General features: G+C 33.6%; 1 protein-coding gene across 1 annotated transcript in view; it reads right to left on the reverse strand.

Annotated features, from left to right (window-relative positions):
* Positions 1-5,517: 5,517 nt before the first annotated feature.
* LOC114367799 (vacuolar protein sorting-associated protein 54, chloroplastic-like) overlaps positions 5,518-12,843 on the reverse strand; it is a 65,011-nt gene continuing 57,685 nt past the window's right edge. The window contains exons 17-19 of the mRNA XM_028324997.1: positions 7,071-7,151; positions 6,712-6,966; positions 5,518-5,840 (exon numbers count right to left, since the gene is read on the reverse strand). Coding sequence (XP_028180798.1) covers positions 6,828-6,966; positions 7,071-7,151 — 220 coding nt within the window. The 3' untranslated portion in view covers positions 5,518-5,840; positions 6,712-6,827. The remainder of the gene's footprint in view (positions 5,841-6,711; positions 6,967-7,070; positions 7,152-12,843) is intronic.

A 12,843-nucleotide genomic window follows, 5' to 3' on the forward strand; every position in this document is an offset into this window, starting at 1 on the left:
AAAGTATCTTTCCTTTCCGAAAGAATTAACTTTGAAAGGTCCATAAATATCAATATGCACAATTTCAAGAAGCTGAGTGCTTCTTGTAGCTCCTTTCTTTGTATGTTTTATTTGTTTTCCCTTAATACAATCCATACAAATATTTAGATCCGTAAAATCTAGATCAGGAAAAATTTCATTCTTTATTAATCTTTCCATCCTTTCTCTAGAAATGCGACCTAAACGTTTATGTCACAAGAAAACAGATCGTTCATTCACTAAACTACGTTTAGTGTGCCAACATTATGATACAGAGTTAAAACGGTTTCAACATACAAACCATCTAATTTCAATTTATATAAACCATCACAAAGAACACCAGTACCAATGAGATGATCATGCTTAAATAAACTTAAACATCCATTACCAAAATTAAAAGAGTATCCAGTAACATCGAGTTTAGATAATGAAACTAAATTCTTAGATAAACTAGGTACATAAAGAGTTTTCAGTAAATCTAAATGATGTTCCATGTTGAGTTTTAAACAATAAGTCTCGACTGCTTCCACTGGAGCTTTCACTCTATTTTCCATGAAGATGAACTTCTCATTTGAGCTTATGATTTGGATGGTAAGGAATCCCTGCATAGTGTTAGAAACATGAGTCATACATCTAGAATTAATCCACCATATATCATGGGAAACTTCAGTTAAGTTTGATTCAAAACATACATGAGCATTAAGCTCACCTTTCTTTTCAAACCAAGACTTACACTTTAGGCAATCCTTCTAGAAATGTCCAGATTTCCCACAAAATTGACAATTATTGCCCTTTGATACCTTCTTCTGGATTTGCAAAGAGTCGTCATTGATCTTTAGTGACCCTTTGCCTTTATCATACTTCTTCATAAATTTTTTTTCAGCTCCTTGATTCCCTTGGTGGCTTACATAATGGACTGAGTGACTTCCTTGATTCTTAAGCCTTGTTTCTTCCTAAACTAATATATTGTGCAATTCATGCACATTCCATTTATCTTTCATGGTATTATAGCTCATTTGGAACGGGTCATACTCAAACGATAATGAGTTCAAAATAAACTAAACAAAGAAGTTCTCATTCATAGTCATTCCTAAGGTCTTTAGTCTTGTTGTAATGTTTGTCATCTCAATGACATGTTCATACATAGTACATGAACCATCAAATTTCATGGTGGTCAATGTACTCATTAATGTCCTAGCAATAGACTTATCAGTTGTTTGAAAGCGCTCTTCCACTAACCTCATAAACTTTTAACACTTTCAATTTTAGGGAGAGTTGTCTTAATACTGTCTGCAACAGTCATTCTCATCAACATTAGGCCGAGTCTCTTAGATCTTTCCCAATATTTATAATGGACTTTCTCTTCATTGCTACTAACATCAGTAATAGTAACAGACTTTTCTTCCAACATAGCAAGATCAAGATCCAAAACACCGAGGTGAAATTAGACTTGCTCATTCCAGTTAGAGAAGTTAACACCATTAAAATTGACACAAGTGATACATGAGAATTTAGTGAATTGGGAATATGTATTGCATAATAAAATTCACATAAGTGTTTTGAGACATAAAACACATGTCATACATATGATTAATTCAGATAACGGTCAATGCATATCGATGTTCTCCTTTGAGTGATACACCAACACACAACATACAAACATGACGATGCTAATAAATTTTTTAGCATTATTTGGCAATTAAGTATGCACCAATTAGTAGTACCTATTACCTTTGGGTATATAAATAAAACCAATGACACACACAAATCACTTACAATTATATTCATTAATTATAAGAACAACTAATCAACCTTTGGGCGATCCATAAATGCCTTATAACAATGAATTTCAATTACCCATAAACCAACAATCATATAATTTAGCATTCATTATTTTATGAGTAATTGGAATAATTATTAATTTGGAATTAAATAAACTTATAAATTTGGTCACTTTAGTGACTAACAAATTCATCATACATTTAATTCCAACTAAATATATGACCTGCACATACTTATTGCTATTAACAACTCATAGCCAATTTATTTATTTCATTCCAGGCCAAATAAGTACCATACATTCACATTATAACCAATAAAATAATAGAAATTCAATCATATTGAAGCAAATGTATATCATATACATATTTACTGCTACCGACAATTTTAAAGCATTTACGTTAATTTAATTACAGGGCATAAACTTTCAATCCTTTAATCACATTTAATAATAATATTCAGAAAAAAAAATGAGCAAGTGGGTTGCAAATAATAATTCCAAAGAATTCACCCCTACGTACATACAGGCGCTCGTTGTTTTTTTTTTTTTTCAAAGAAAGGGAACAACAAAGGACATAAAGAAACGTACACACAGGCACTGTTTTTCGTTCCAATAAAAAGGAACAACATTCATTGTTGCCCACTTTCTTTCTTTTTTCTCTAATATTATACTTTCTCGGAAAAAAATCAACAATCTCCCTTTTTATTTATTTACAAAATATCATATTTGTATAAAAAAAAATAAAATCCCTAAATTTCATAATTAGTGTTCATGCATAATTGGAAGAAAATAAATCATTCTTGGAGAATTATAAATTTCATAACACATGCTCTGATACCACATGTAAAATTTGTAAGGGTTCATAACACATGCTTTGATATCACATGTAAAATTTGTAAGAATTTCCTAGATTAACAATTATAAGAAATTAACATGATCTTGAAACCTATGATTCTCACAAATAATAGATAATAGATAAACAATGAGCGCCTTTCTCCATAATGACGTTTCTCTCCAGTGCACTTTGATTTCTTGGGAGAGGAGAGAAATAAGATTTGACTCCCTTGACTATTCTTTCTGTCTCTCTATACGTTTGTGATCGCTAGAGATTAGAGAGAACATTTTTTTGTTAGGAAAGTGATTTTATTTCACGTTAATGGGTATTAACTCCTTTTATACTCCCATCAAGTAGTAATTACCTTTAAAAACTTCTCCTATTTAACCCAATTACAATTTAGTCCTGAATTATTAATTATTTATTTATTAGTTCCTACATAAGTTATATATCTCTCACATGAGACATTAATTCTAACATCTATGACTTGAGTTCATTATGGGTGATGTCATTGTGTATCAAAAATGAAGGGTAGAGATGAGTTTCTAGAAGTAGCGGTGTTCAAAACAACTCCAAGAGTTATTTAGCGAAAATCTTAGTAATAAACAATAACTGAATGTAGTATTTGTTAGTAACACAAATCAAAATAAAAATATCTACTCTCTTGTATATATACTTGCACTTGTGTCATATAATGGTTCTAACTTAAAATAAAGGTTTACATAACTTGGTTTTGCACCATCAAGCTGGATGGGGCTTCATCCTTCTCCATTGAACTCCTTGTGTTTAGCATCTACTTTACTTCAAAGTGATTATTTTGAAAATGGTTTGTAAAAATATTTTTAAAGCAGAGTGTAACCCTCTTCTTGTGTTTCATTTTTTTTATAATGGTAATCTTTAATTGTTCATACTCTTATTTTTCCAGTAAGAGAATTCTTCCATGTAGACAAGTTTTATCTTCTTGTTTGGTTGTCACTTCTTCTATGTTATAGCATTTGTAAGTGAAGTTGTTATATTAAGATTGACATCCTATCAATTATTTTTATGGTTCTTTTTATGACATCTCCTTTCAAGGAGAAATTATTAGATACTTATGAATCATCACCTACTTGTGGTCTCAATCAATGTTTACATAAAACATTTAAATTTTACAATTTACAAAAGAAAATTAATAACACTAATTATGTGTTGTGTGAAAATTATATAAAACCATAATGGTCCGAGAACACCTGATAATTCTTCCCTTTTAGGTTAAGGACACAATTTTCAAAAAAATTTATTTGTATTTTTACTTTATTCATCTTCTTGTAGCCTATCAAAGGAATTAGTCTTAAATTGCTTCCTGACCTTGAAACAACAGACTCTATTCAAAGTTTTAGCATGGTAAAATGCATAAATGTTTTGCTTAGTAGACACTGCTTTGATAAGCATGTAAGGATTTTGCATACTTAGTTTTCGTAAAATTTCATTAGTCTTAATGTTATTTATCAAAATTTTGAGGTACCAACTGATTTGACTCTAAAAGAGAAGATTATTTTCTATTAGCTATACTTAAAAATTTATGAAAATTAACTCGTTAATGAAACAATACATATCAGTTGTCAAAGATAAATTTTTATGAATATAGTTTAACTATGTTAATACTATTTAAGAAGCTAAATTTGGCAGAAAAAAAACTAAACTTTTTAATAAAAAATAATTCTTAGTTAAAAAAAGGGAAGGAATTGAAACCTAACACTAAAATAATCATGATTGGCTCATTATTTTTCCAACCTTAATGGTAAAGTATACAGATGGGAGTTTTACGGGAAGTTTTCCACTGTACTCTTTAGATAACACTTTGTATGTTCAACATTAATAACATACGGGAACTAACTTTTTAATATAAAACTTAACACTAAAAATACTTATCGTCTCTAACAAAACTTATCTTCAATAAAAAAAAATACCTATCGTCTCTAACAAAACTAAAAATAAAACTTGTATGTGAAAGCGACGTAGAAATTATTTCTTATGTAAAACCTTAACAAGAGTAACAGAAACAAAATAATGTACAAAATAACTTTTTCTCCTCACTAACAAGTTTTCTTTTCATGTAAATATATTCAGATTATGTTAACACTATATTATTGACATATAAAAAAGACTTTAATTTTGATAGTATTATATAGATCATTAAAATACCTTCATGTGTATTATCACATTGGTGATTAATTTTCTACGGGAAATGTAATTTTTTTTTACTTCAATTTACCCTTTCTTCTGTCCCACAGATCTCTTTTGCAATTTACAAAAAAAATGAAGTAGGTTTAAATCCCCCAGTTCCACTAATTTAAATTTTGGCCTCCAATTTTTGTTTAATTTTATTCCTGTGCTTCACTTGTTTGCATTTTTATCCCTTATTTATCCATATAATTCAACTCATTAAAATATGGTTTAAAGAGGAACCAAAACAATACTATAAAATTAATCGGTCCTATACTAGAGGAAAAAAAATGTAGGAAACAAACTATACGATTGTTTAGTTTTTAACTATACGAAAAGGTACTTCAATTTTTAAAATATTTTTTAACATAGTTTAAAACTATATTAATGTTACAATAGCACATTTAACAATACAACTTTTTATTTATATAACAGATGGACAGTATCATTGCCTAATGCTTACTTACCATTTCAGCACAATCAAATGCACCTCCTCCACCATTGAATTATTATTTGATTAGGGCAAATATCATGTCAACACTTCTCCGTTCTTGACACCGGTTCTAACCATAACACTTTCAAAGGTGTATATTTGTCTTTATTCTATTGCGAAGGTTTTGTTGTTCATGAAAAACTAAAAAGAAATCCTCAAATGAAGGTAGGTACTTCTTGTAACTTGTAAGAGAACCGCAAATATACACTTGAATAGAACACACAAATCGGTAATATCACCATAGATTTCACGAATCATGTACATATTGATGCATCGATAGCCATGGCTGAAGAAGCAAAGGGATAGATAGATTGGGGTGGGGGGGACAAAACTTAATTCATTCGCTAAATCATATATATTTTCGACTTAACATTACAATTATGGAGACAAACCAAGAATTTGAATATCGACATCGACTGCTACAAAACTTGTTAAATGACCAACCACGGCTGCACAATGCTCAGAAATGATACATTACCTTGTATATCTACCACAGACCAACCAAAGGCCTGAAAAAAAAAAAGAGAAAATGGAATTCAGATTCTGTCAATGAAAGCTAAGGAACACTTGTGTATAATGCTCTCATCACAACAAAATATTTAATCCCCCGTTCATATTTTACAAACAATCTACTTGAGGCTTTCTGTCAGATATTTAACACTGCAAGAAGAGTAGATCACATGATTTTTAAGCCTGTGAAAAGTGGTAAATAGATCAAGGACATTGGAAGAAGTTATTAATAGAGATCTTAGGTGAATAATATTTCGATGAATTTGGTTTTTAACTAAGCCTAATAGTATCATGATTCATGTAGCTGATCTCACCTAATGGGATAAGACTGTTGTTATTTGTTTCTGTTTTCATTCTTATCTGCCGAAACAAAAACTAATCAAAAGTCTACTACCTACCCTATCATACCAGCCAGTTAGACTTCATGCAAGCGACATTAATATAGTCAACTGATTCCCAACCTAGTACCTGAGAAAATATTTAGAGGTTCCTGTGTGCATATCCTATAATTTTCATTAATTTTGATTAGTTATCATTTAAGCATGTCCACCTAACTATTTGCTACACGGAACATTAACTTAAAATTTGGCATACTATTCTTTTAAGAAAAATTATATTATCATGGCAACAGTGATGAATCATTCACCTCAAAGTGAAATAACATAAATTCAGGCAAGCCACAGACCCCCTATTTTTTTGGTATAACAATGGTAATAGGTTTGAACCGATGACCTCATCTAAATCAACTTAAGCCCCTCACCACTAGCCTGATCCTAGTGGCTTTCCTGGGTCCCTATTTGAAATTAAAATGATTAAGATAACAAGAATTCTTGTGTGTAAGCTAAGAACAAAAAGTAGCAAAAATATTACCTCAATTTAGTGTTACACGAAAATGCAGAGTGAAGAAGGTTTAAATCACCCCCATATCTTCCAAAGTATGTTAGCCTTCCCACGGAAGGAATTGAATTGCTACTTTACAATACAGTTTACTGAACAGCATCATTTCCAAATCTTTTCACCAAGAATTCATCCAGCTGACCCCAGTTTGGGGTATCAGATTTACTCAAATCACCCAATGGCAATAATCGTATGCATTGAAGAATATGTTTGACATCTCGATATAGCCTAGCAAGTGGGGAAAATTTAAGACATGAAAACAGTGTCACTGCATTTTCTAAACTGCCTTAAAAATTTATTTCTTCATAATATAACTTCACAAAAGTAAATACCTATTCTGTGCTTGAGGAGTGCTTATATCAAATCTTGAAAATGCTTCAGAAATTTGTGAGTGAAATATAACGACCACTTGACTGAAAAATAACAAACGTGAGAAGTGAGTTGTAGGTATTCATGTGATGTTAAGCATTATACAATCAATTTTCTTTCTAAGCAGAAAGTAGTGTTTCTTTCTTTCCTTTTAAATGGGAAAATAAAAGAATTTTATTTCATAATTCACCACAGAAAATAATGTAGATCTAAGAAATTTAACAGTATAACAATAGTAATAAATATTTTGTAATTCTCTCAATTTAGAAATGAAAAATTATCCCTGCCTCCTTTTCCCTCCAAACTCTATCCAAAACATACCCTAATTGGTTATTTAATTAATAGTAAATCAGGATTACCCACTTCATGATCTTTAGATATAATATGTCAACCATAGAAAAGAAAATATTACTTCATTAGACACCAGAAATCAGACAGTGAATAACAACAGAGACACCAACAAATCTCCACCATTAAAAGAACCATTTATCGGTTGGAAAACTAATTTAAAACTCAAAGCTACTACACTACTTTTTGCAAAACTAGGTTTCTTATCAACTAATTATAGATAAGGCCTAGCAGAAAGAAAATAATCAGTCACCTTTTGTTACGTACTATTAGAATGAATGTATAAAAATAATTGTTACAAACAGTTATTGCAGGACAGTTAGGACAATTAGTATAAGCTAACTACTTTTCTTTCACTAACAGAATTCTGTCAGTTAGTTGTTAGTTAGTTTGATAGAATTCTGTTAGTTAGTTGTTAGTTAGTTTGTGATTAGCTTCTAGGTCTAGAGGTTTATAAATACCTCCTTTGTAACTGCATTAAAAACTAACCTTTTCAGAATCAATAATATCTGTTTTTCCTTTTTCTGTTCTCAATGTTTTCTCTTATTCTCTCTGTTCTCTTAGTTCTCTAAATCTGATGTGGTATCAGAGCTTGTTTCTTCGTAAAAGCTCTTCTCTTCAGTTTATCGAGCTGCACCTTCACATCCATGGCTTCCGCATCTCAAGGTTCAGTTTGCATTCATTTCCGACATCGATAGCTGAGAAATTGGATGATTCCAACTATCTACACTGGCGACAACACGTCGAACCAGTCATTAAATTGCATAAGCTGCAGAGGTTTCTGGTTAATCCAGTCATTCCGCCTCAATTTCCCACAGAAGATGATCAAATCATGGATCGCGTTAATCCTGAATACAAAGCCTGGGAAGTGCAGGACCAAACGTTGCTTGTTTGGCTTCAGTCGATACTCTCAAAGTCTGTCCTTTCTCACGTGCTAGGCTCAAATCACTTCTATCATGTATGGGAGAAGATTCACGAGCATTTCAGCCTTCATACCAAGTCTAGGGCACGACAATTACGGACCGTGATGCATGCTGTCTCACTCGAAGGGAAAACAATGGATGAGTACCTTCACAAAATCAAAGGCTAAGTCGACGAGCTTGCTGGTGTTGGAGTTCCGATACGGCATAAGGAGCATGTTGATGCTATTCTTGAAGGTTTACCTTCGGATTATGCACCAGTTGTTTTTGTGATTGAAAGCAAGAAACGTACGCCACCAATTGCAGAGATTGAGGCTCTGCTTTATGGCCACGAAACTCGCATTGTTTGGTACAATCGAGACACTCAGATGCTTGCATCTCCATCCCTAAATTACACTCAAGGTTATTCGTATGGAAGCTCATATAAAGATAATGATTTTGCTGGCTCTAGAAGAGGTTATGGTTGTGAATATATGTATACATGATTTTGATGATGTCAAAAGAAGAATCAAACAAGGCTCATTTTGCTTCAAGATTAATACAAGATTGTTTCAACAAACAAAGCCTTGATTCAAGATTTCTTCAAGATCAAGCCTTGCCTCACAATGAAAGGTTTCAAGTCATTCAAGGCACATGTAATTGATTACCAATACATGTAATCGATTACCAATGGTTTGAAAGTGTGTAATCGATTACACATCATATGTAATCGATTACCAGAGACTCTGAACGTTGGGAATTCAAATTTTAAATGGAGGGTCACAACTGTTCAAGAAAAACAACTGTGTAATCGATTACACTAATTCTGTAATCGATTACCAGAGAGGATTTTCAAGGAATATCGCCAACAGTCACATCTTTTCATTAGATTTGTGAATGACCATCAAAGGCCTATAAATAGGTGACTTGGGCACGAATTTTATGAAGAGAGTTTTGCTTGGCAAAAATGTCTTATCCTCTCAAAAGACAATGAGAGAGATTCCAAAAGAACTTCATTGTCAAATGCTCTCTCAAAAGAAATCCTTGGCCAAACACTTGCAAAATCTATAAGGATTCCTACATGATCTTTATTGTAATATTCTTCTCTTGAAGAGAGAATTCTTCTTCCATTCTTCTTATTCAATGAGATTGGTTAAGAGACTGTGAGTCTCTTGTTGTAAAGGATTCCTGAACACAAGGGATGGGTTGTCCCTGTGTGGTTCAAACTTTGTAATGGATTTTACAAAGATAGTGAAAATCTCAAGTGAGTTGCTTGAGTACTGGATGTAGGCACGGGAAGTGGCCGAACCAGTATAAAAATGTGTTTGCATTCTCTCTTCCCTTATCTCATTTATGTTATTGCAATCAATTTTGCCTTGCATGTTTATAGAACATTATTAAATTGATTGTTGTTGCTTCTTCTGCATTCTAAGCCTATCCCTCTTAAGATTATTGAGGCCACAAGGTCCAACAATGGTAGAAGTAATGATGGTCGTAATACTTCGTTTGATCGAGGTGGTGGTCGCGGTGGTTCTGGAAGAGGCCATGGTGGAGGCAGATTTGCTAACTTCCAGTGTCAAATCTGCCTCAAGTATGGTCATACTGCTAATGTGTGCCACTTTTGTTCTGATATGAATTTTCAAACCTCATGAGTCACTCACCTTTGTTGATCCAACTACACTCCAACAATTCCTTATTCGATTGCCATGGGTAGGACCTCAAACACTTGGGTTAATCCTAACTCTAAACTAGTTACTCAGTCCTCCAGCCAGCCTAGTGTGATGCTTACCAATTCGACACCTCAGGATAATGGTCAAGCTAGCTCAACATGGATTCCAGATTCTAGAGCTAGTTTTCATGTAACTGTGAATCACAACATATCAAACAATTGTCACATTTTGATGGACCTGATTAAATCTTTATAGGAAATGGTGAAGGTTTGAGTATTTTCAACACTCGTACTTTATCATTTTCGTCTCCTAATGACTCTTATAATAAATTGTTACATGTTCCTTCCATTTCCAAAAATTTGCTAAGTGTCAGTCAGTTTGCTAAAGATAATGTTGTTTTCTTTGAATTTCACCCTCACTTATGCCTTGTCAAATCACAAGGGACCAATAAAGTGGTCCTTCAAGGTGTTGTGGGTGCTGATGGTCTCTATTCTTTTCATAACATCAAACTCTAGGATCACAGACCTCAGCTGTTATCAACAATATCTTCTACTGCTAATAAAGAGTCTACTGTTACATCTAGTTCTGGTTTTTCATCTCCTAGCACTGTTAACCTTTGGCATGCTAGGTTAGGACACCTTAATAGTCATGTACTAAAACTTGTTCTTGATCAATGTAACATTTCATCATCTAATAAAGTGATTTCAGATTTTTGTGCCTCCTGTTGTGTGGGAAAATCTCATAGGCTGTCTTCCCATGCTTTCACTTCAGTTTATTCTCCTTTAGAACTTGTCTTCACAGATTTATGGGGGCCTTCTCATTTAACCTACTTTGGTTTCAAATATTATGTATCATTTATTGATGCCTTTTCGTGATTTACTTGGATATTTCCTATTAAAACCAAAGCTGAAACAATGTCTGTTTTCCAAACATTCAAGTTATCAACTGAACTTCAACTTAACACTAAAATAAAAAGTGTTCAATCTGATTGGGGTGGTGAATATAGACCCTTCTCTGCTTTATTAGTTATCTATGGCATTTCGCATAGGTTAATCTGCCCACACACTCATCATCAAAATGGTGTAGTTGAAAGGAAGCATAGGCATATAGTTGATCTAGGACTCACATTACTTCATCATGCAACTCTACCTCTACAGTTTTGGGATTATGTTTTTGTCACTGTAGTCTATTTGATTAATAGGTTTTCATATTTAGATCTGTTTTCCTCTTCCTCCAGTTCAACACAGAATATTACTTCCTATTTCAGCCTCAATCCTGACCTATCTTCTCCTGTTTCAGCCTCTACACCTTCAGTTTCCCAAATACCTTCCACCAACTCCCTTTCAGCTCCATCCGTTCCTCTTGGTTTCTCTCCTACTGCCTTAAATCAAACCTCATCTGAATCCACCTCCCCTCATCCTCAATCATCCAATATAGTGTCATCTAGTGAATCTATACCAACTGCACCTTTCCCACTCATCCTCAATCATCAAATACTATGGCTCATAGTGAATCTGTGTCTGCATCAACTCTAGTTCCCATTAGCACTCATCCTATGCAAACTAGGTCTAAATCTGGAATACACAATCCGAGGCTGCATCCTTCATTATTTCTTACTCATTCTGAACCTAAAAGTAAAGCAGGCCTTGGAAAGTTCAGAATGGTTTGCAGCTATACAAGAGGAGTATAATGCTCTAATGAGGAACAAAACTTGGGATTTAGTTCCATTACCAGTTGGTAGACAAGCTATTGGATGCAAGTGGGTCTTTAGAATAAAAGAAAATGCTGAAGGTTCAATTAACAGGTACAAAGCTAGACTAGTTGCTAAGGGATTTCATCAAGTTCATGGCATTGATTTTCATGAAACATTTTCTCTTGTGGTAAAACCAGTTACAATTAGAGTAGTTCTAACTCTTGCTCTCTCACAAGGCTGGGACTTATTTCAGCTTGATGTCAACAATGCATTTCTAAATGGATTACTTGAGGAGACTGTCTATATGACTCAACCTGCAGGTTTTGAAGTTGAAGGAAAATCCTTGGTTTGTAAACTTAACAAGGCTCTCTATGGGTTAAAGCAAGCTCCAAGGCAGTGGTTTGACAGGTTAAGGTCAACACTAATACAGATTGGGTTTGTAGGAAGCAAATGTGATCCCTCTTAGTTCATTTATACACAGCAACAGCACACTGTCTGTATTCTAGTTTATGTAGATGATATCATCATCACAGGAAGTTCTAACTCTCTCATTCAACAGTTAACTTTGAGATTGAATACAGCCTTTTCTCTCAAACAGCTAGGTCACTTAGACTATTTCTTGGGGTCAGTGTTGTCAAATAGCAGTTATGGTGGCGCCATGGCGTGGCGGATTTTTGAAAATATACCACCAAATAGCGGTGGCGTTGCGGGTTTCAAATGGCGGCACCATGGCGGCCGCCATAGGTTTAACAGTGGTGGCAGAATGGCGGAAGAAACATTTTTTTTTTTTGAAAATTTTCCAAAAATGACAAATTGGCTCATCTTGGGCTGACCTGACCCAACCTTAAACCCTGGGTTTGGAATCCTAAATGAGATGAGCAGCACGACACACACAAGCACCACGCGAGTTGTCTCACCTCGAAATTGTGAGTTCCCCCATTCGCAACAGCGACGACAATGGACGATGACGGCGACGCGAAGGTGACAAGTTCTCTTTTCCGTTTTTTGTTTTTCTGGTTCTATTTTTTTTTTTTTTTACTTGTTCAGCCCTCTTCTACTATCTACAATGATTGAACCTTCATCTATTCTAAGTTTGACACTCCTTTTTATTTTTTGGTTATGTTTT

The sequence above is a fragment of the Glycine soja genome, chromosome 9 (genome assembly GCF_004193775.1).
Source record: "Glycine soja cultivar W05 chromosome 9, ASM419377v2, whole genome shotgun sequence".
Taxonomy (NCBI): domain Eukaryota; kingdom Viridiplantae; phylum Streptophyta; class Magnoliopsida; order Fabales; family Fabaceae; genus Glycine; species Glycine soja.